General features: G+C 38.5%; 1 protein-coding gene across 1 annotated transcript in view; it reads right to left on the minus strand.

Annotated features, from left to right (window-relative positions):
• Positions 1-25,789, minus strand: part of LOC140200834 (pro-neuregulin-2, membrane-bound isoform-like) — a 137,939-nt gene that overhangs the window by 83,226 nt on the left and 28,924 nt on the right. Inside the window, exon 3 of the mRNA XM_072264464.1 lies at positions 20,819-20,937. Coding sequence (XP_072120565.1) covers positions 20,819-20,937 — 119 coding nt within the window. The remainder of the gene's footprint in view (positions 1-20,818; positions 20,938-25,789) is intronic.

Below are 25,789 nucleotides of genomic sequence, written 5' to 3' on the forward strand. Positions count from 1 at the left end.
CTTCCATTACCACCCTTGGCAGCATGTTCCAAGCACTTACTGCTCTCTGTGTAAAGAAAATACTCACCCCACACATCCCCTTTAAACTTTCCCCTCTCTCCTTAAGTTCTCTAAAATGCAACACTTCATACCAAGGAGAAAGATTCTAGCTATCTACCCTATCTATGCCTCTCAAAATTTTATGAGCTTCTATCAGGTCTCCCTTCATTCTCTGGAGAAAACAATCAAAGCATGCCAAACCCTCTTTGTAGCCTATACCCTCTAAGCCAAGCAGCATCCTAGTAGATAGCTCTGCGCCTTCTCCAAAACCTTTACATCTTTCCTGGAACGGGGGCGCCAGAACTGTGAGTAAAACTCCAAAGTTTTATACAACAGCATCATGACTCCCTAACTCTTTTACTCTATGCCCCTCGCCATTTTCAGGGAGGTAAGAATTTGCACCTCAAGATCTCTCTGTACATCAGTGCAGTTAAGAGTCCACTAGAAGATGCTTATTAAATGTCACGAGTCTCTTCCTTCTGTGCACTCCAGTTTCCAACTACATCATAGATGGAATTTTTTTCCCTCAGAGCCCCTCTAAACCTTAGACTTAGATCCTTTGGTCTTAGGTACCTTCCATAATGGACAAGGTTTCCAACTACCTAGCCTATCTAAACCGTTCATAATTTTGTGTTTCTCTGTTAGGTCCTCCCTCAAACTCCTTCACTCCAAGATAAACAAACCCAGCCTATTTAGTCTCTCCTTGTTACTAAGATGCTCAATTTAGGCAATATCCTGGAAGACCTCTTCTGCATCTGTTGTACTAGTAATCAGAATTGCAAACAGTACTAGAGCTGGTCGAACTAATGATTTATGAAATTTATATGTTATGCTCTGACAAATGAAGACAAGTATCCCAGATGCTTTATTCACCACCTAATCTACCTGTTCTGCAACCCTTGCACGCCAAGGTCAATGGGATTGCTCTTATCAATACACTTTGTTATCTTTGCAAAGTATTCAGCCAAACTGGTCAAACAGGATCTCCTTTAACAACACACATCTTTCTATAGATGCTGCCTGGCCTGCTGCGTTCACCAGCAACTTTTATGTGTGTTGCTTGAAATTCCAGCATCTGCAGATTTCCTCATGTCTCCCTCAACAATTTTCGTTTGATTACCTTTGATTAATTCCAGCCTTTTCAAATATACAGCTGAACTGTTCATCAAAACTTTTTCAAATAACTGCCCTTCTACTAATACTGACTCATTGGCCTTTACCTTGTTTATTCCTGCTGCCTTTCTTGAATAAAGGTACAATGGTTCTGTTCTTTAGAAACCTGGGACTTCTTCTGCAACCAGATATATGGTCTGATATATCCTGTATTGCCATATATTGCCAACAGAATTAACAAGCTCATTCGTAAGGCCAGTGATGTTGTGGGGATGGAACTGGACTCTCTGACGGTGGTGTCTGAAAAGAGGATGCTATCCAAGTTGCATGCCATCTTGGACAATGTCTCCCATCCACTACAAAATGGACTGGTTGGGCACAGGAGTACATTCAGCCAGAGACTCATTCCACTGAGATGCAACACAGAGCGTCACAGGAAGTCATTCCTGCCTGTGGCCATCAAACTTTACAACTCCTCCCTTGGAGGGTCAGACACCCTGAGCCAATAGGCTGGTTCTGGACTTATTTCCTGGCATAATTTACATATTACTATTTAACTATCTATGGTTTTATTACTATTTAATTATTTATGGTGCAACTGTAATGAAAACCAATATCCCCCAGGATCAATAAAGTATGACTATGACTATATCTCCATCAGGGCTCCAGCAATTTCATCCACAAAGTAGTCTGGAATAGAACTCATCAGGCCCTGCAGATTTATCAAACTTTACACCCAAAAAGAGTATAGTATTTCCTCTGTTCTCAAGTTAGCATTTCGAGAATTTCACTGTTTCACACCCTGAATTCTTAAAGCACAACGTCCTTCTCCTCAGTGACTACAGATGAAACATATTTGTTAAAGATCTCTCTTTCATTCTCTGGCTCCTTGAACAGTTTTGCTTTCTCGCCCTCAATGGGTCCTATTCTTTCTTTTCTCTTGCCTTTAATATATTAATAAAATGCTTTGGGATTTTCCTTAAGCTTGTCCATCATTGCCACTCTGTTTCAACACTTTGCCCCCTAAGTTTATTTTTTATTCCCTCCTCTTGCTATACTGCTGATAAGGGGGCGAGGGGGGAGTTAGTTCTCCACATGCACCATATGCAATTCTCCCCTCCCCAAATATCCACGATTCTTCAGACTTTTTATTAACACATTTCACCTTTTACTGTATTTCTGTGATGGTTTAAAAATATCAGCTTGTATTCCATGTGTTTTGTGTATTAATATCCATTCATAAAGCAGTAGTCCCATTAGTACAGTTATACATTTGAGTTTCCCAAGCAGAAAATGCTAGAAATACTCAACTAGTTAGGTAGCATCCATGGAGAGGGGTATATATTGTCAATATTTCAGGTCATACTATAAAACGTCACTGACCACAAAGCATAACTCTTCTTTGAATACTTGCAGCATTTTCTGTTTTTATTTCAGGTTACCAGCAGTTTTTTTTTGCTCTTTTTTTTACATATTACTTGTGTCTGCATGCGATCAGAACAGGCGAATTAAATGTCTTCTTGCAGGAACTGGCAATAAATTTACAATCCGTGGATCAGTTTTAGAGAACACCAGCAGAGTTTGGACACAGCTGACCTTAAACAATATCCTTACTCATGAAAACAATGGGTACTACAGCAAGGTTTAAGGCAACGTAGCAAAAGAGGTAGACCTATTGAACTTTCTTCTCTAACTACATTGTTCTACATTTTCATTTAGGTACACAAATTAGATGTGTAGGAGACAGCGTTTTGACCCAAAACATCCACAGTTCCTTTCCTCCCACAGATGCTGCACCACCTGCTGAGTTCCTCCAGTAGATTATTGGATAAGAACATAAATAGTACAATGATCATGATTAATTGATGGGGATAATTCATATCTATGAGAATTGATATTATTTAGATATACATGGTGATTAATAGTTAACAATGTGGTCTAATAAAACAGTATTACAACATTGCATTCCTGTCCAAACAAGACCCTATGGCTTATCTAACATTATTCATGGAAGAAAAAAGAATAATATTATTTGCAGGACAATGGTAGATTCAATTTTAGTCAAGAAATGTGAAATTAATGTGATGATTAAACAAGTCAGTGAGGGTTTCTTCTGAAAAGAACCAATTTATAGTCTACACCCGAAAGAGAACAATGGTTTACATGGCCTCTTGCCCTATGAATTAATTAGTTTAATTGGGATGGGTGATTGCTGCAATGATTAATAAAATTCTACTTATCAAAGTAAGTAGGTTGCTATGAAACAAGATGATGAAGCATTTATAATTCACAAATATGTGGAAAAATTAACAATGTTACCAGCATTCATTAGAGAATATCTCTAGAGGAATGCAAATTTTTGGTGTGTTTATTTTGTTATATGCTCTTAAGTTCACGGTTATTTCCACACAGTTTTCTGCTATCAGCTGATATTATCAACAATCACATACAGCACGGGCATCAGGTCATATCACTGCAAGAGATGATTGGAATGAGAGATTATTTTCCCCACTTACTGTTTTATTCAGGAGTATGTGCAATTTCGTGGTATAGCAGATCAAGTTACACAGTGGGAAGAAATGGGTAATTTGACCATTTCTGTTGAGAGAAGTAATGTTACATTTATGTTGATACTCAAATAAAGTGCCATTATAGTTTTGTATCTCCACAGATTTCCCAGAAAATGTGCAAGGTCTTTGAAATAGTCAGGAGGTTGCCTTGCCCTTTATTTTCTCTTTGTGTTGTTAATAACTTCACTTTCAACAATATTTCATGGGAAGTGAACTAAGGATCATTTAAGATTGTAAAGAAAATCATGGAAAAATCTGTATACATTTCTACACTTCATAGATTAAGCATAACACCTACTTCACCTCATCTACACTAAAGTTTTGCCACACTTGAAAATATTTCAAGGGCGTAGTTTAGGGGCATTGAATTAGGTGGGAGCAGCCTCCAACTTACATACCATTAAAAATATGTAACTTCATAGGAATGGACAAGTTCAAGCAGACTGCAAGTGTCCCACACATCCCTTTAGAAGTCTAAACGCAGATACCAGATCTGATTTAAAGCAGATTTCAAATGCAACCTGATCAGAGTGAATATAATTCAAACTAAATAATTTATCACCATTTAAACATATAAAATCTGTCAGCTTCATATCTAAATAACTCTGGAAATAGCAGTACAATGCTAAAAAAATTACGTGCAAATATCAAGACAGAAGGTACAAGTTTGATATCTAGTCAGAAAGACTTCGAATACAAAAAAAATTACCCAGTAAAATTTTGCTTTTCTATTTTTTAATGCTATTATTCAGTTTGCTGGAGATCTTGTACAATTAATCAGCTCATGATATTGTGGAGTTAACCAGCTTGCCAGAATGTTAGTAGGGGAAATATACAGCTCAGTTGTTTGCCAGGAAGTAGCACGGAGTAACATTGCTCATTCAGTACTATCTCAACTCATCCTTTTATGCTTTTCTTGAGCATTTTTTCAATAACCTGACTGCAGAGAATGACACACTAGAAGTACTTTTGAAATTCTAAGGTTTGATCTCAAAAGTTTCAGAACACAAAGGCCAAAAGGACATAATATCCCTCTAACTAACCCTAGTAAGACCTTCAATTACCATGTGCAAGTTAAGTTTCACAATATAGGAATTATTTTGATAAATTATTGAGAATACCACACATACACACCAAGATACTAACTGATAAATAAGAAGAATCTGCTAAAACCTGCAGGAAAGTTCCCCATCAACCTTTTGCACAACACTCACATATTAAGTCGCAGCTACATTTTAAATTCTGCTTTGGAAATTCATTGCCAGAAGTAAATTGCAGAAATGGAGCACAACTGGCAGATATTACTGTATTACTGCTTAATGCTAGCGTCCAAGAACATAATTCCACCATATGATAATATAATTTACAGGACTTTGTGTTTAATACAATGACATAAAGATATGGCAGAAAGCAGTAGATTGTTTCTAGAGTCATGAAAAAGTACAGCATAGAAACAGGCCCTTTGGCCCATCTAATCTGTACCAAAATATTTAATCTGCCTACTCCCATTGAACTGCCACAGCACAATTGTCCTCCATATCCCTATCATCAATGTACTATTCAACCTCTCTTTAACATTGAAATTGAGCTCGCATGCACCAACTTGCACTGGCAGCTCGTTCCACACACTCAAGTCGCTCTGAGTGCAGAAGTTTCCCCTCATGTTCCCCTTAAACTTTTCACCTTTCATCCTTAAGCTATGACCTCTAGTTATAGTCCCTCAGCAGAAAAAGCCTGCTCACAATTACCCTATCTATACTCCTCATAATTTGTATGCCTTTCTCAAATCTCCCCTCAGTCTTCTATGTTCCAAGGAATAAAGTCCTAACCTACTCAATCTTTCCTTATAACTCAGGTCCTCCAGTCCTGGCAACATTCTTGTAAATTTTCTCTGTACTCTATGAACCTTATTTACATTTTTCCTGTTGGTAGGTGACCAAAACTGCACACAATACTCAAAATTAGGCCTCATTGACATTGTTTTCAACTTCCAATTAACATCGATTCAATACTCAATACCTTGACTTATGAAAGCCAAGGTGCCAAAAGTTTTCTTTACAACCCGATCTACCTGTGACACTGTCTTCAATGAATTTTGAACCTGCGTTCCTTGCTCCCTTTGTTCTACAGCACTCCTCAGTGGCCTGCTGTTCACTGAGTAAGACCAACCCTGGTTGGTCCTACCAAAGTGCAACATCTCACACTTGTCAGCATTACATTCCATCTGCCATTTTTCAGCCCATTTTTCCAGCTGGTCTAGGTTCTCCTGCAACCTCTGATTGCCTCTAAATAACAAAATATTAGTGAATTTTGAGGAACAGAAAGATGATTTTGTTTAGAGGGAACCAAAACAAATATAGGATATATGAAGAATCACCTAAAACCTGCATGGAAGTAGTTTATCTTCATCGTTTTGCACTAAACTCACATATTAGGTTGCAACTACATTTTAAATTCTGCTTTGGAAATTCACTGCCAGGTGTAAATTGCAGAAATGGAGCACACTGGCAGATATTACTATATTTCTGTTGTATTATTATGTTACAGGAAATACAGGTTAGGCAGCTGTGGAAAGAGAAACATTGATAATGATAACCTGGAATACTTAATATACCCTGCTGAATATTTATAGAATTTTCTGTTTTTATTTCAGTCCTCCAGGCTTTTTATTACACATTTGCACTGATTGAACTGGCCTCCCAAGTACCTGATCAAATCAAATGTTATTTCAGTGTTCAGGCTGAATATATAAGTAGATGTAGGTAAAGGGCTTTTACAGTAGAACTAACTATTTAGTTCTTATGGCCATTTCCTCTCATAAAGGTTAGCATTGTCTAATTGTGGAGAATGGACTATTCCCCTGTGTAATCTTCCACATATATCTAATTAGAAAAAAAAATGTTGAGAATGCTCAATATGCAGAAAGCAGGTATCTACACGATCAGGGCAACTCAGTGATTTTATTCAATGTTCTGTTTATTCCCACAAACTGCATAGGCAGTTGGAAGTTCACAGGAGCTTTATCAATGAAAATCTTCTCACAAGCAACATAGGGAAATATGACGAAAAGCAGCAAAATCTGGCCAAACAGATAGAAGTTAAGCAGATAATTGAGGTAGAAGCAGGGGTGATCCAGGAGTAACGGCTTATGCAGCTGAAGAAACAATCATCAATGGATGAATGGAATTTTGAATATTGAGGAAGGACACACAGCCAGAATTATGGAATGTGATCAACACCACCCAACAGGTGCAAGTTCTCTGCCAAGCATAAAAACTCATGAAGGTGCAGATTTCCCATTCCCTTTCCAACATGTTGATTCCTATTCTGACTAGTTGAAACATTTTAATTCAGATTCCCATTTCCTTAAGTCAGTCCCTGGCCTCCTCTTGTGCAAAGATAAGGCCACCCTCAGCGTGGAGGAGCAACACCTTATATTCTGACTGGGTATCCTCTATCCTGAAAGCATGAATATCAATTTCTCCTTCCGGTAAAAAAATTCCCCCACCCCCCCCTCAATTCCCCACTCTGACCTTTTACCTTTTCTCACCTGCCTAGCACTTTCCCTAGGTCCCCTCCTCCTTCATTTTCTCCCATAGTCCACTCTTCTCTCCTATCAGATTCCTTCTTCTCCAGCCCTTGACCTTTCCCACCCACTTTGCTCCACCTATGACCTTCCAGCTAGCCTCCTTCCCCTCCCCCACCTCTTTATTCTGGTATTTTCTCCCTTCTTTCTCAGTCTGAAGAAGGGTCTCGGCCCGAAACATCGACTATCTATTCGTTTCCATAGATGCTGCCTGACCTGCTGAGTTCTTCCAGCATTTTGTGTGTGTTGCTTTTAATCTCATTATTCTTCAAGCAGCTCTAGTGTATACACCTGAAATTCAAAATTGAAGTCACTCAACCCATATATCTCAACTTTTATTTTCGGTTTTGGTGATCTGCTAAATCCGGCCCTTTGGCTTTACAATTTTCAGCAGAAAAGTTGATCACTATTTCTGCTTACACTTTCCTACTACAGCTGCCAGGTAACAGTTCAAGAAAAATCTGTTCCTTCACTAAAAATTCTGCATTTTACCTTGATGTGTGTTTCAGAAAGATTAAACCCAGATCCGAAAACAATACCAATTCAGTGATTGTTTTTGGAAAATATAACCTTTTTGAAAGTCCTTTAAATACTAATGCATTTTAGTATAAGACAATTTAAAATCTGGATGTCAAATGTCATTCTTATCCTCAGTGTATTAGTATGAACTGCACAATCTCTTCCCCTCTAAGTGACAGACATAACCTTTTGTCTGCATTCTGATGAAACACAGATTCCTTTTAGTTATTTCTTGAATTCAGTTTCAGTGATTGGTTTTTGCAATCTATTAATTTTGACATTTTCTCTAGTCTAAATGTTTAGATATCTACAAATTCATTGTACTTTTAAAAGTTAACAAAGTAAAACACATCTGGTATTTTTGACATTTTGAAGAATTCATGAAAATATTATGCTCTTTAAATCATAGACTGGGAAATAAGCCAGTGAATGATAATATTATGGTCAGTAGACCACAGAAATATAACAATTTTTGTTTAATTAGGACAGAAGTAACAATAATGAAGAGTAGAGAGGCCAAATTGAATTCAAATATGACCTAACATGTGTGAATTATTAAAATATATTAGAGTGCGATAGAACTCCGCTGGATATTTTTCTTTGCCTTGTTCTTACAATAAACAATGCTGAATGTTAATCAATTGAAGTGCATAGGAGATTACTTTAGAGTTCCTTCATTGATATCAACTTGAGATCTGTAGTAGATAAAGGACTGTGTTGAATTCTCTGTCATAGACAATTTTAAATGTGACATCATGGCTGAGGAAAAGGCAGAAGAGGAGATGGTGAAGTTTGAAAATGGAGGAGCTTTTGGAACAAAATGGTTGTGAGCACATGTATAAATATTGTAGCTTCTTCCTGAGTCCCAAGAGCCAGTCTTTCAGAGGCCACATTATTTAAAGGTCTAGGAATGTGGAAGCCAATGGGGCTCTTCCTTCTTAGATCAAACAAACTTGACATTTCATTATCATACGTTCTAGTCACAATAAACCATTTTGTGCCAGTAATGAACACCAACAAGAAAGTCAAAAACACTAGGACAAGGATGGTACAAATCTTTTCCAAACTTGAATACTTTCGGCTCTTGTATGCAATGGCACAACAAAAAAAAAACTTGGTAGCAGGTTCAGATGGGGTTGGCTCATTTGTCCAAGTTGACTTTGTTCTCACCAGAGGCATTGATTGGAATGAACACAGGGAAGTGGTGCACAGAATGTGCCAATGAGGCCTTTCTTAAGCCATCAGCAGGGTGTTGAAATGCAATATTACATCTGTAAAGTCAAAAAGCACAGGTATCATAAATACTGGGAGAAATTGCACAATTTATGTCAATCTCTATAGTTTGTGCTTCCTCCAGGGAAATAAACGGAATAATGGAAAAATACATAACTTAATAGTAGGTCTCTGGTTCATTTTTCTGACATAATGGAGTAAGGATACGCTGAAAACAAAAATTAATATTTTGTAATCTGCAACATTTCTTACCATCGTAGTTCCTTTTGCTAAGAACAGTTTTTTTTCACAAGTATGCACAACTGATGAAATTTTTAACATCTAACAGATGAACAAAGTCTCTGAACACCTTAGCTGTCAGTTCCATTAAAACGTAACCAGCAACACTGGCAAGTGTGTTTTCCTATCAAAAGCTATTTGAGATCAAAGTATTCCACTCAATGGTAATCACTGGCTATGCATTCTTCAACCAACATACTATCAAATTAGGAATGCAAAGAAAAGGCACTTAATATATCATTTAGGCTAGAAAGGGTGAGTAATCGATTATGCTAATACAAAGAAACACATATGGAGAGCTGCTGGTAAACTGACATGAATGGCACGTGATTATACTGTGGGGAATAGCAATCACAGTTTGTCCTTCCTGTGGGAATATAAAGCACAGCTAGTGCACATACTGATTAAATTTCAGGCAACTAGTGTAAACAAAGAACAATAAGAATCAAGGAATAAAAAGTGACGCTTCTCCTGAGTTATGGAAAAGTCCATGGTCACCTAATCACCGATGCTGTGGGGGTTTTATTGGATATGGAGATGTGTTGCAGCTGTGAGCTTCCATGTGTGGTTTCTGTTTGAACTGATACTCGCAGGCCGTAGTCTATCCATCATGCTCCAGAACTACCTAACATCAATCCTGAACGTGCAAAAAGGTGTAAAGCATCTAGATGGGATTTTATATCTCTTATTTGCCAATAGCTGAAGTTTATTTGCATTAATATTCTCTAGAATGTCATTAGTGCAAAAAGATTTCAGTTAAAGGGCACAAACAATAAAGCCTGCAATTTACCACACAGAACCCTATTAAAATTAATTAATACAAGGGTTGGTTCACCAGGTCCTTCAATAATTACCCAAAACCTGGAGAAATTATTAAAAATTCTTTGGTGCATACCATAATCTCACTAGATACAGAATTTTGTAACAAGTTCCTTGCAAAATACAACACTCCAGTAATGAAAAGATTGAATTCAATTTCAGTGCATGTGCAATACGCATGGTATCAAATCAACCCTTCATTAAACACCTTGTCAGATTTTTCTTTCCATTGAAGTGACTGTACAGGAAAGTGAGGCTGGGTTGGAAACAGAAATGGAGTCTGTAACTTAATGTCAGGTGCAATTGTTCAAAAAATATTGGATCCAGTGACACCCCTGTATGTTTTTGACTCTTTGAATTTATAAGTCCAATTTCCCTCAAGATTTGCTTTTGTATTTGGTAAATAATGGAGATCCAATTCAAATCTGGTGAAATCAATCTATGTACTAATAGATATACTTATACAGACTATGTATATTGTCTTTCTATTGAGTTCAGTTGGAAGGGGAATATTACAGGCAGGCATTCGTTTCCAAGCATCTTATGTTTTTGTGGCACGATTATGTAGTACCATGTGGATGATGGGCAGATCTATAGAATTAAATGTCATGGCAGTCAAGACAGAATATGTTATCTGTGTAAAACATTATCATGAACATTGAACAGTTTGTTCAGGTGCAATATCAAAATGAAAACCTGATAAGTTCCAGACCTAAGCAAAAATAAATAACAATGAGTATCTCTTACATCCCAAATGATAAAGTTATTTAAAGAACAGGACAAGAATTATTCAGTCTGTTCCACTGGAGACTAAATAATTTATTCATTCTGTTAAAATAAAGATATCAAGAACAGGTAAGCTTATACACAAGCAAAGACTAACGAAATTAAATCCATGATCACCAATATTAAGGATAATCCAGACCACATTTCCCCCAAATATTAGCATTAGCAAAATCAGCTTCATATTAATGACAATATTTTGCTTAGTGAAAAGAAAATGTACAACACCTCCCCTCCGCACAAAATAATATTATTTCAGTTATCCAACCTAGACTTTGCAAGTTCAAATAACTACTTCGCATGCATAAAAGCCAAAGAGAGGGCATATAATCAAACAAAAATTAGTGGGAAGTTAGAGGATTTGGGAGCTTTTAAAAACCAGCAGAAGGCAACTAAAAGAAGTCATTAAGAAGGTAAAGATAGAATACGAAAGTGAGCGAGCCAATAATATTAAAGAGGATACCAATATTTTGTTCAGATACACAAAGTGTAAAAGAGAGGTGAGAGTGGATATCGAACCACTGAAAAATTGAGTGGGAAAGATAGTAATGGGGGGATATGAAATGGCGGATGAATTGAATAAATATTTTGCATCAGTCTTCACTGTGGAAGACACCAGCAGTATGGTGGAAGTTCCAGGTGTCAGGGGACATGAAGTGTGTGAAGTTACCATAACTGGAGAGAAGGTTCTTGGGAAACTGAAAGGTCTGAATGTAGATAGGTCACTTGGACTCTGCAGATAGTGTACATCCCAGAGTTCTGAAAGAGGTAGCTGAAGAGATGGTGAATGCATTAGTAGTGATCTTTCAAAGATCATAAGATTCTGGAATGGCTCTGGAAGACTGAAAATTGCAAATGTCACTCCACTCTTCAAGAAGGGAAAATGACACAAGAAAGGAAACTATAGGCCAGTTAGTCTGACCTCGGTAGTTGGGAAGAGTTTGGAGTTGATTATGAAGGATGAGGTCTCAGGGTACTCGGAGGCACATGATAAAATAGGCCATAGTCAGCATGGTTTCCTCAAGGGAAAACCTTGCCTGACAAATCTGTTGGAATTCTTTCAGGAAATAACAAGCAGGATAGACAAAGGAGAACTGGTTGATGTTGTGTACAGTACTTGGATTTTCTGAAGGCATTTGACAAGGTGCCACACATGAGGCTGCTTAACAAGCTACAAGCCCATGGTATTACAGGAAAGTTTCCAGTATGGATAAAGTAGTGACTGATTGGCAGGAGGCAAAAAAAGGGAATAAAGGACCTTTTCTGGCTGCTGCCAGAGACTAGTGATGTGCCACAGGGGTCTGTGTTGGGACTAATTATTTTTATGTTATATGTCTATAATTTGGATGATAGAATTAACAGCTTTGTTGAAATGTTTGCAGACGATGAGGATAGGTGGAGGGGCAGGTAGTAGAGAGGCTACAGAAGGACCTAGACAGATTAGGAGAATGGACAAATAAACGGCAAAAGGAATACAGTGTCGAGAAGTGTATGGTCATGCACTTTGGTAGAAGACATGAAAGGGTTGACTATTGAGAGGAAATACAAAAAAAAAACTGAGGTGCAAATGGACTTTGGAGTCCTTCTGTAGGATTCCCTAAAGGTTAATGTGCAGGTTGAGTCTGTCGTGAGGAAGTCCCATGCAATGTTAGCATTCATTTCAAGAGGAGTAGAATATAAAAGCAGGGGTGTAATGCTGGAACTTTATAAAGCACTGGAGAGGCCTCATTTGAAATATTGTGAGTAGTTTTGGGCCCCTTATCTTGGAAAGGAAACTGGAGAGGGTTCAATGGAGATGCACAAAAATGATTCTAGGATTGAATGGCTTGTCATATGAAGAGTATGTGATGGCTTTGGGCCGATATTCACTAGAATTCAGAAGAATGATGGGTGATCTCATTGAAACCTATCAAATGGTGAAAGGCCTTGATAGAGTGGACGTGAAGAGGATGTTTCCTATGCTGGGAAAGTCTAAGACCAGAGGACATAGCCTCAGAATGGAAGAGTATCCTTTTCGAACAGAGATAAGAAGGATTTTCTTCAGGCAGAGAATGGTGTATCTGTGGAATTCTTTGCCACAAGCAGCTGTGGAAGCCAGGTCTTTATGTATACTTAAGGCAGAGGTTTAGATTCTTGATTGGTCAGGGCATGAAGGGATACGGAGAGAAGGCAGGAGATTGGAACTGAGAGCAAAATTGTATCAGCCATGATGAAATGGAAGAGCCGACCTGATGGGCCAAATGGCCTAATTCTGCTCCTATATCTTATAACTTAGTCCCAGAAGTCTATTCATTTAGATGCCTATTCAAGAACAATGAATCTCTGATGAATCAATGGGCTTATTTCTGATATTAATTGTTTTCTTCAAAACTTAATTAATGTTGTAGTCTGCATCACGTCTATACCTCAGTGTCAGTTAGGGGTGAAATTAAGCTTAATTGTAGATAAACACAGCTCAGAAAGTAATGCAGCCATTGTGCATTGTGTCTTATTTTATTTTCCATTATCTTCACAATTTGGTGTGCTCAGGTAGAGGCTGCCAACCTGTTATTAGCTTTTAGTTTCCCACAATGGCATACTAGGCTCAATTCATGTTTTTGAAAACAAATACTCTGATTTTTACACCTTGAAGGATGATCATCAAGGGAGAGATCCACATATTTCACAAACTTTGGCTTATAAACTTCAGTCATTTGGTCACAGATTCTCTCTAAAGGTTACTAATGCAATTTTTCACTTGGACTATCCTATTGCTTCCAGCGAACATATTGGAGCAGTACAAAGGAATAAGACTACTAAGTTATCTCTTCTTGCAAATTGGAGTTCTGACACTTATGGATTTCAGTAAAATCAAATATTCAGCCATATGTTTTCAATGAAAGCACTTTAGATATTTAGTCATTGCTCCATCTGAATGAGCAATTTATTTTCTTTAAATTTTCTGAGGTTTTTCTACTTGCAAGCCAGTAACTGACATTAATGGAAAGAAACTGCTGGCTTTAATGTATGATGGAATAGAAAGCAATTGCAGCCTATTCAAAACCTCATTTCCAATAAGCTTCAGAATATATCTAACCTATCCATCTAAGATGTTACTTAACAATTGTGACTTATAATACTGCATAAAAGTTTCGTAGCACAATTTTATCCCCAGTTTAGAACTGTACGATTAAATTTGGAATAGATAACAGAGAGTTTTAAAGATAGCTCTGGTAGTGTAGCGGTCAGTGTGAACCTATTACAGCTTGTGCCATCGGAGTTAGGAGTTCAATTCCAGCATCATCTGTAAGGAGCCTCTGTTCTCCTCCCCGTGGAACGTGTAGGTTTTCCCTGGTCATCCCAGATTTCTCCGACAGTCTAAGGTTGTACTGGTAGTTTAATTAGTCACTGTAAATTAACCTGAGCCCAATCACAGGATAGTTGACGTTGTCGTGGGTTGCTGGGGCAGCGTGTTTCCAAGAGCTGGAAGGCCTACTCTGCACTACATCAATAAATAACTAAGTATCTAGAATTATTTTACAGTATGTACTGACAAGTGGTACACATACCTATTTTCGAATGTAACTCTTTAATACCATTAATAAATATAATAAGAGACTGGTCAGAGATTTTCATTGTTTCATTGGTTACTATTTCATTCATATGCTCTGAGTTGCCTATCAGCAATGGTGTAGAACTGTCCCCAAAAAATCAACACTTTTATTATATTCAAGGGACCAAACATAATTACGAATTGATGTTAGTCAAACTGCCTCATCTGCTAAGGTTGAAGACTTCGATCTTGGTTAAGTTTGACTGAGCAAAATATCGGCTGAATAATTCAGTTCACACCTAAAGGCACAGCGGTATTAGACTTAGTATCAGAGAAAATTGGAGGCTATTTGTCACTGTACCTCAGCAGGAGTACACTTGTGCTGGGTAATCATGCTATTATATGTTTAAAATTATTTTTATTCTAGGCATCTTCCTCAAATTATTGGTATTTCTCAAAAAAACTGCATAGCCTCCATTACCTGAGAGTGCAGTTTTGTCATCACAGAGTGGAGACTTTACATTATTGCACTACTAATGTAAATAGAAGGCTGTATATGATGAAGAGAGAAGGACAAGAAAGAGGAAAAAAAGACCACCAGTAATTGTAGTTTGATCACAAATCACTGAACATAAATGCTTCCAGATTTTGCTTTTAAGTTGTGCCGTAAGAGTAACAATGGAAGAATCAAGCACATACTATTTTTTCAATCAAATTTATTGATTTTTAATATAATCTTTTTCATTTTTGCCTTGTGAATTCCATACAATAAGTTCTTTCTGCCTATTGAAAGAGTGTATTCCTTCAGTTACCAGCAGCACTTACAGTGAATCACTTGGACACAACAAATACTGTTATTGATTTAAAATTTTATAAACTTGAACATTTGCACCAGCCTGTCTCAGACAATATCTTGCAGGAGCATTGTAATGCAATCCAGTGTGACAGTATGGAAAGGCCAGTCACCCGCATGCTTTCTTTTTTGAAGAGAATTGTTACTGACAGCAGATCTCACTTCCAACACCAGCTTCTTTTTGTCTCAGCACCTTTTGGCCAAGGGTAGTGGTAAGTTGGAGAAAAAAAACACGTCTAACCACACATTAATCATACAGTGGTCTGCATGGAACGTCTGGGAAGCCCTGTGGGAAAAGAATACAGTGGATATTGTCCAACGGTTCCCTGAGCAGACTGTCAAAGTCATTTGGCAGAATGCCTCATCACCAGAACTTTCAAACAGCATCAAGGCCTTTCTTGGCTGGTGGTAAGGAGGGCCCTAACCTGTCAGATCCTTCATATGCAGCTAGAATCTCGATGCCACTGCACTCTATCCTCAAGGCAACCGCAATGCAAATTAATCCATCATCCATCTCCTTCCAGACAGCATTTATGCCAAATAGGTCTGCAAAGTAATATGGAGTGGTCTTGGTCAAGGCTCATCTTAGCCATGGAACAACGGATTCTGCTCAGAATTCAGACTGTTGCTGGAAGATGACCTGCTCTAACTTCTCCAAAACTTACTGCTCTTCTGGTGCAAAGACTTATCTGCAACCGAACGCTGTAAACTGGCATATTCCAACGTGCAGGACTATGTGTCAGAGAGGCGCTGAGGCATGGTGCAGCTGACAATGAAGTTTCTTGGAGAAAGGACACAGCTTAGGGTCCTTGTGCTCCTGGACACAGAGGCTGGGCCCTGAACCACTGATGAGAGTATTTGAGAATGAAAAATTCGTTTATTGCTTGCATAATGTAAAATTTGTAAACAAATGTCATGTTCTGCTAAGAACAGTAAATGGTGACAAATGAATGTTCGATTTATATAATTGCATCTTTATGAATAAAATATATTTGGGCCAAGAAAATATTATATTAAAAAACATAAATGTAGCACTCCCATAGCATGCACAGGTAATAGCCTATACTGCCCTCTAAAGGATGGTACAGTGGTTTGGGCATTCAGATCTTTTACCTCAAGAACTATATGTTACAACATGTCTACATTTCATGTCATTTTAAGTTACCATAAAGTTTTGTTGAGTAGAATTGTATAGCGATACTACTTCTAAATTTAAGAATGATAAATCAATCAAAAAGTAATTTCACAAAATGGCTAGTTGCCATAATACTTGTTTCCTCTCTAACAAAATGCTTTCTGTCATGCCATGACCTGCCAGGAGAAAAAAAATCAGGAAAGGTCTAATATGCACACTTCACCATAATATCAGAACATGGATTTTGGCTCTGATCACTGATTTGAAGCCAAAGTTATTATAAATAACAGATGTGTGCTTAATCAGTGCGGAAATTAAAAATCACTGTGTTAATTTCAGTTCTGAAAAACTTCAGTCTAATATTTCAAAGAAACACAGTTTGGGAAAAATTGTGTTACTGTTTTTGAAACTGAGTGCTGATAAATGGAACTTTCAAGATTACATTTCCTTATGGTTTGATCCCGTTCTCTGTGAACCATGTGACCATGTGTGAAGTAGAAGTAAGATCTGGTGTGGTTAAAATGATTTAGAGCAGTTATCACCTTGGATTTCTATATAACTTAATATAGTTTCCTTTCACTAAGCCTACGGATGTTGAACAGGACAGTTCAGTAATCTCTTTTAACAAAGGCGACATGGATTTGTAATTATGAACAGGATTAATTTATATTTATCACACTAATTATATTCACTTAGTACCGCTGCAAACAATAAGTCAAACATATAGCTATTTAAGCATTTTAACTCTGCCTATAATAATCCCTGTTTCTGAGTTTCAAAGCAGTACACTAAAGGGAAACAGACTCATTGTTCATCACATTGCTTCTTCAGTGGAGGTGATTTATTACCTTTGGCCAAACATTCACTTCACTGAAATTTTATGTTTTTCTAGGATTCCTCTAAAAAACAACTAAAAGTGAAATCACCTGCAAGTTGAATAGATGTTTCAAAATGCAAAGGTAGAACACATCAGAATTTACCAGCTAAAAGATGTTGTTCTGGTAGAAGCAAAGGTTAGATCTGATAGGCCCTCAGGGATTGCTGAGAATGATTTATCAATGTAAACGAATTGTTACCAACAATCCACCAAACAGAAAGAGAAGGGAAAGAAAGCCAAAGAGCTGCAACATATATATATTTTTTGGTCAGGTTTCTATAGAGACAGAAGCCCAAGGCTCATTAGTTCAATAATTAATGTCAAGTTGTGAGAAGGTGGTGAATGTAACAGCTCTACTCCAGAAGAACATGCAAGCAGATCCCAGACAGAGTAAGTTCAACCCCTATAATATGATGAGTGTTGATCTCCACCATGCAAGCTATTTTTTCCACCATGTTTTAATATATTCAAACCGGTATTTAAACAAAACTAAGCATCACAAGGTAAGAACCGTGCTGCTGAATTATAAGTCCCCATGAGAGTGACCATAATTTCACTGGCAGACAGCACAAAGAATTGCTGTTGAAAGAGCATTCTGTGTCATGACTCCTCCAAGCCAGATCTCTCACAGGACCAGAAGAACTTTTGCATAAACCCAATGAATCTCAGGCTTGATCAATTCTTCATGGTGTGTTGAGGAATCATTTGGGTGTGCCATTACACTAATCGAACAACAGTTCACACATACCCTCTCTCTACACATTGCTCTTTCACATAACGCTCATAAATGATAATGCACAAACACTAGGTTCTCTCAAAGGGACTGAAGCAACTTTCTATTTGGATGAAACGTTTTGAGCAATTCCATCTCAGCAATGGGGTCACACCCAAACTTAAAGCAAGCCACAGGTAATAGAAGGGAAGATGAATAAAAAACATTTTAGATTTAAAACCAGGAAAGAGGGATGGATGAGGTTGTAGTCATTGAGGGAGAGAATCCTTCAATGTTGATTATAGGCATGGAGGATTGTCACAGTCGTGCAGCAGTTAGTGCAACACTATTACACCATGGGGCATCGGAGTTCAGAGCTCAATTTTAACATTCTCTGTAAGGAGTCTGCACATCTTTCCCATGAATCCATGATTTCCTCTGGGTGCTCCGGTTTCCTCCCACAGTCCAAATCCATACCAGCTAGTAGGTTAATTGGTCATTTTAAATTGTCCTGTGATTAGGCTAGGGTTAAAATAGGTGAGTTGCCAGGCAATGCGACTTAATGGATCAGAAGGGCCTGTTTCGTGCTGTATCACCAATAAAAAATAAATAAATAAAATGAATGGGGAGATGGAGAAATATATGGTTCTACTCTGCCACAGAGTGCTGTGGTTCCTCTGAAATGGTGTTTTCCTGAAAGGTGTACGTTGGAGGAGATTACAGTGACAGGGAAAAAAATTATCAACTTGTAAATGTGGGTCAGAATTGTAAATTTGACGTGATGGTGTATTATGCACAATGCAGCCCAATGAGCACTGGGGTAATGAGTGAGGTCAGGCTTGGCTCTAGACAGACGTACTGTTACTCTGAATAAACTTAAAGTTAACAGAGGGTAAAACAAATGAGCTTGGCCAGGAGAGTATCACTGTTGTTGAATCTACAGGTAAAGAAAGAAAGAATGTAGGTTTCAACAGCAAACAAGCTGAAGAGTAACTGGAATATCATAGAAATGGGGGAATCTTGAACAAGATGAATAGCTACAAAATAATGAACTGACTATAGTTAGTATCCCACATCCTGGCTATAGTTCAGAGGCCTGTACATCACTCCCATCACAGTCTTTTTATTCCCTGCAGTTTCTTAACTCTACACAAAAGGATTCTACATCTTCTGATCCTATGTCTCTTCTTTCCAAGGATTTGATTACATTTTATACCTAAAAGCTTCCCCACCCCCTCTGCCCACCTTTCTGTCCTTTTAGAACAATGTGCGTTCTTTGATGTTAACCTTCCAACTTTGATCCTTTCAACTATGATTCAGTGATACTCACTCATACCTGTGCTACAAAATCATCTATTTTATTTCATATTCTGCATGCATTCAAGTATAAAACCTGCAGTCCTGCATTCATCACCATTCTTTTCAATTTGTTCCTCCATGTTGCCTGAAGTTAAACTTCTATCACTTTCAAATCTTTCTATCTTGTTCTTTATTCTTGAGACTTCAATGACCTCTCCTGCTCTTGCCTTCCCTTTTACTTTATCCATACTTTTCCAAGCTATTGAATCCATCCCCTGCTGTTTAGTTAAAACCCTATCCACAGCCCTAGTTACGAGATTTCCCAGGACCCTAATCCTGGCATGGTTGAAGTGGAGTCCACCCGATCAGAACAGATTCCTCCTTCCCTAATAGTGGTGTCTATGTCCCACAAATTCAAACCCATTTCTCCCACATCAGTCCTGAGCCACACATTTAGCTGTTTGACCTTCTTAACCCCATGCCAATTTGCACGTGGCTCAGGTAGCAATCCAGAGATAATTACCTTTTCGTTTCTGAGTTTTAATTTAGCTGCTCAAATTCCCTCAGCAGAACCTCTTTACCTGTTCTTCCTACATCACTGGGACCCACGTGCGCCATGACAACAGGATCTTTACACTCCTACTCCAATTTCCTCTGAGTAGTCTGGTCAGTATGAGACATTGTCACTGTTTTTCTTTGCATGGGAGGGGGTTGGGGTTAAAAGTTTAATGTTCTAGCTGCCATTTTCTAGGTGGGTGATCTGTTAGTTTTTGTGCAAGGGAGGGGTTGTAGGGTTTGGTTTCTTTTTGTGTGGTGGGGGGAGTCATGTCTTTTCTTTCAATGACTGCCATGGTTTTTCTGTATTTAATGGCTATCTGGAGAAGACAGATCTCAGAGTTGTATTCTGCATACGTACTTTGATAATAAAATTAACATTTGAACCTTTGAACATTGTTCTGAAATGGAGAGAAGAGTTGTTGAATACATAATTAACAATCACTCTGGTTTTACTAATTAAAGAAGTTGTGGTTCCCCAAAGCAGCGCTAAGAAAAAGTGTATAAATGGCTTCAGAAATAATACAATTCTTCAGAATCTGGATAGTCATATTTAAAATTTGAACAGAATCCCTGAACATCTTTACTCTTCATCAACAAAATTGTCAAATGATTTATTAAAGGATGCAGTGAAATCGATAGCCTATTCAAAATCATATGCATCATCACAAAAACTAAGACACTATAAAACAGTTGTTCCCTCAGTACTCGCCTTCCCTGTGTCTCCTAGAATTTATTGAAGCTCTCACTCCCAGTTATTCAACGCTGTTCCGTGTAAAATGCCATTGACTGCAAAAAGTACTTACCACAAAAATTACGACAATTGTATTTATATTCTGGAGAATATCATGAAAGTATTTTCTGCTTCATACATTAGGAATGTTAACAAAACGATAGGATGTATAGACACTCACCAGCCTGCACACTGACTGTAGTTTTTGAGACATCCTTGCCTAATGAATTCTCAGCCTCACATGCATATTCCCCAGCATCTTCCACCTTCAGCTTACTTATCTGAAGCCTTGAGTTTTTTCTGCAGAAAACAAAGAACAATTTGATATTGGTTTTGGGAACAGTTCAGTGATGGGGTGAGTAGACTGAGCAACTGATAGTTGAATTCTCATCGATTTTTCTTAAATTACTCACTTTGATATCATTTAATACAATTAATAACACTATTGTGCACATCTTAGGCTGTACAACCAATGTAAAAGTGTGAAATATAGCTTTATATTGTTTTGCCTTTTAGTTGAGGTAAGCGGGACTGAGCATCCCCCTACACAGCTCAACTCACATATCCACAGAAGCTGCCTTCACTGGGTTTTCTCCTGACTGCTTCAGGAGCACATGATGCTATGATTGTTCAAAGTAACTCTTTTGTTCGGCATTGCTAACTTGGTGCTAAGGATCTTGAGACTTGCTCTGGTCAGCAAAAACTAATACATTCATGATTGATGAGGCTTCCATTTGGTGAACAGAGTGAAATGTGTCCCATTGCACAGATGACTGTTACATTTAGAAACTGGTGTGGACTTACAGAAGTGATGTGGGTAACTGAAGTCAGATGAAATCTGTCCACCCAAGTCACCATCAACCACCAAGCATCCATTTGCTTAATTCCTTATTCAATTTCGCTTCCATAGATTTCGCTGGACAAGTGATTTGGGGTATGCATGAGTGTGTTCAAGGACGGGGAATTTCCTGAGGAGAGGGGCTAAATGCAGAGTTTGGAGTGGGAGGAGTGTGGAGGAAGAGGGAAAGGATCAAGAATCAATAAGTATGTAGAGATTTGGACAGATGGATGTTGGGAAAGGGCTGGGATAAATGCAAGGGAGGTCAGTTATGTAAATTACTTAAGAGACCTACAACACACATAAAAGTGCCTACATGTTGGTTTCTCATTTCTGGCCTGGAACCATTTCAAGGGGTTCCCTTTAACTCACATGAGCAGATAGAATTTAATGCAGACAAGTGCGAGGATTTACATTTCGGTAGGACCAACTTGAGTAGGTCTTATGCAGTGAACGGTTGGCCACTGAGGAGTGTGGTAGAACAAAGGGATCTGGGAATACAGGTACATAATTCTTTGAAAGTGGTGTCACAGTTAGAATAAGGAAAGCTTTTGGCATATTGGCCTTCATAAATCAATGTACTGAGTACAGAAGATGAGATGCTATGTTGAAGTTGTATAAGACATTGGTGAGGCCTAATTTGGGGTATTGTGTGCTGTTTTGGTCATCTGCCTACAGGAAAGATGTAAACAAGGTTGAAAGGGTGCAGAGAAAATTTACACGAATGTTGCTGGGTCTGGAGGTCCTGAGTTATAAGGAAAGATTGAATAGGTTAGGACTGAATTCTTTAGAATGTAGAAGATTGAGAGGAGAGTTTATAGAGCTACACAAAATTGTGAGGGGCATAGATAGATAGGGTAAACACAAGCAGACTTTTTCCACAGCATTTGGATGGGACTACAACCACAGGTCATGGGTTAAGGGTGAAAGGTGAGATTTAAGTGGAACATGAGGGGAAACCTCTTCACTCAGCGTGTCGTGAGAGTGTGGGATGAGCACCCAGCACAAGTGGTCGATATGAGTTTGATTTCAACATTTAAGAGAAGTTTGGATAGGTACATGGATAGTAGGGATATGGAGGGCTATGGTTTGGTGCAAGTCGATGGGAGTAAGGAGTTTAAATGGTTTTAGGCATGGACTAGATGGGCTGAAGAGCCTATTTCTGTGCTGTACTTCTCTATGATCTATGACATGGCCACAGAAGCTGACTTCAATGGCTCCAACAAAGTTTAGTTGATACGAGTTCTCGCCCGTCCCAATCCTACATTTTACAAGCATTCAAATTCTACTGAACATCAGGGTTGGGACAGCCTGACACTACGAATTCTCAGATGCTACTGCACATGTCCTGATGCTCAATAAATATCAAATAAAACAGAAGGTACCATAACAACTCCAATTAAGTCAGTTTCAGGAAACTTTCAATCTTCGTGAAAGTTGGACCGGACGACACCCAAAATCCAATATCTAGGCATAGGGAAGGAGAGAGTAAATCTATTAGCATGCCAGATATTATTACTTCTGGCTTTAATGGTAAGTTTTAATAGCAACCAGGAAAAGAGCCAGCTGGTTGTTTACTCAGGCTACATAGCAATAGATCAGCCTGCTTTGTATACAGCATAAAATTCTATCTGTAATCAACTGAAAGTGCATTTGCTGAACTGACTGCTTGTGCAATTCTCCTTCAAGTGTTTATGCTACATGAAGGGCTCTGGTTAACTGCATTCAACTTCAGGAGAAACTCCTCCAACACCATCTACTTACACCAAATGAAAATTTGCAACTGAATTTGATCTTGCTTTCAGAGGCAAAACGATAATCAAAAACAGTGACATAAAGCTGTGGTGAATTACATTCATCTGGTGTAGGGACTCTCGCCATTACTTAAATGGGATTTGCCTCACACTGTCTAGCCAGTCTTGTTGCAACCTAATCACGAATACAAATGTTGCAACCTAATCACGAATACAACTGTATCCCCCCCAATTGATTGCAAATACTGCACACCCTCAGTCTCTGCAGAAAATGGCCTGACAATGGTGTGACCAAAGATTCTAGCAATGTACTGTGGAGAGCGTTCTAACTTGTTGCATCATTATCATCTGGTATGGAGGCACCAATGCACAAGATTGGGAAAAAACTGCAAGAGGATTGTCATCTCAGCTAGCTCCATCCATGGGCACGAGCCTTCCCTGCATCTCCAAAAGACAATGTCTCGAAAAGGAGCCATCCATCATTAATGACACCCAGCACCCAGGACATGCCCTCTTCTTATTACTATCATCAAGAATGAGGGACGGGAGCCTCCCTTTTTTTAATATTAATGAGAGGCATTGATCATGTGCATAGTCAGAGGCTTTTTCCCAGGGCTGAAATGGCTAACACGAGAGGGCACAGTTTTAAGGTGCTTGGAAGTAGGTACAGAGGAGTGTCGGGGTAAGTTTTTTTACGCAGAGAGTGGTGAGTGCGTGGAATGGGCTACCAGCGATTGTGGTGGAGGCGGATACAATTGGGTTTTTTTAAGAGGCTCCTGGATAGGTACATGGAGCTTAGAAAAATAGAGGGCCATGGGTAACCCCAGTAATTTCTAAGGTAAGTACATATTCAGCACAGCATTGTGGGCCGAAGTGCCTGTATTCTGCTGTAGGTTTTCTATGTTTCTAAGTTTCTATATGGTATTTCTGTCTTTTGCACTATTTTAAATCTATTAAATATACATATACCGTATAAAGTATACTGAATAAGATTTACTTATTTATTTATTATCATTATTATTTTTTTCCTTCTATATTATGTATTGCATTGAACTGCTGCTACTGTTACCAAATTTCACCTCACATGCCAGTGATAATAAACTCGGTTCTGATTCTGAAGACACTCAACATTTTAGGAACAGCTTCCTTTCCTCTGCCCTCACATTTCTGAATGGTCCATGAACCCATAAACACAACCTCACTAATTTTGCTCATTTTTTGCACATTTCTTGTTACAATTTTTAGTATATTTTATGTATCGCATTGTACCTTTGTCACAAAACCAAAAAAAATGATGACATACTGTTTGTCAGTGACAATAAACCCGATTCCGATCCCCTTTCTGACACATAATTAATGTGGCGAAACCAGGTAAGAACCAGCCTTCAACCCACAAACCCCAATTCAATGCGCAATGGAACTTGTGGCTCAGGGCCCCTGAAAGTGATACTCATTTGCTTAACACACTGCCTTCCTTCCAGGTCCAAAAGATTTTTTAGGTCATTACTCTTTGATAAGTGCCATACTTTTATATGTAAGACTGTAGAAGTGAAATCATGCATTTATAGCCCTCAACATGACAAAGATATAAACAATCTTCAAAGCCAGCAGAGCTCCAGAAGTTGGAGATTTGAATCTCTTCCTGTTTAACCAATTGGATTTGAAGTGAGCATCAAGACACTTTCACATTTCCCCATACAATATGAGCCTTGGATAGGCCAACACCTGTGTGATGGTAATCTTTACAGTAAGGCCACCCAGGTATTATCAATGCATCCTCCATTACAATATCCAGGCTTCTTCAATCTGCATTCATCATTTCTCTCTCAGCCAGTCCTCTGGGCCTTACTAAATCGATACCTATATTGAAAGCAGTTAAACCAACCTCAAGGGAAAACTGACTGGGTGCATCTCTTGCACGTAGTTTCTGGCAAGCCTCATTGTAAAAAAAGTCTGATTAGATTCTGAGCTCAGCACTGCAAGCTTTAGAAGTGCTGGACGGCAAAGACTCAGCACAAGTGAACTGCTGCTACAGTGTCCTGGACCAAGGGCCATGTTCAGAGCAAGTTAGAGTCAGGGGTTTGACTGAGACTTGAAAAACATTGGAAATTGACACTTTGTGGTGAAAAATGGAACTTGAGGTCTCGGATGTGGATTTCAAACAAGAAGAGTCAGAGCCACGACGGTGAGAATAGTGATGTAGATTGGAGAACATATACCATTAGGAATGGAATGAGGAATCAAAGAACACAAAACAAGTAGTGGGGCTTATATTAATAAGATACCAGGCTAGATTGCAGATTATAGAAACATAGAAAACCTACCACACAATAAAGGCCCTTCAGCCCATAATGCTGTGCTAAACATGTACTTACTTTAGAAATTACCTAGGGTTACCCATAGCCCTCTATTTCTCTAAGCTCCATGTACCTAACCAGGAGTCTCTTAAATGAACCTACTGCATCTGCCTCCACCACAGTTGCTGGCAACCCATTCCACGCACTCATCACTCTCTGCACAAAAAACTTACCCCTGACATCTCCTCTGTACCTACTTCCAA

This window comes from Mobula birostris, chromosome 7, assembly GCF_030028105.1.
Source record: "Mobula birostris isolate sMobBir1 chromosome 7, sMobBir1.hap1, whole genome shotgun sequence".
In the NCBI taxonomy this organism is placed as follows: domain Eukaryota; kingdom Metazoa; phylum Chordata; class Chondrichthyes; order Myliobatiformes; family Myliobatidae; genus Mobula; species Mobula birostris.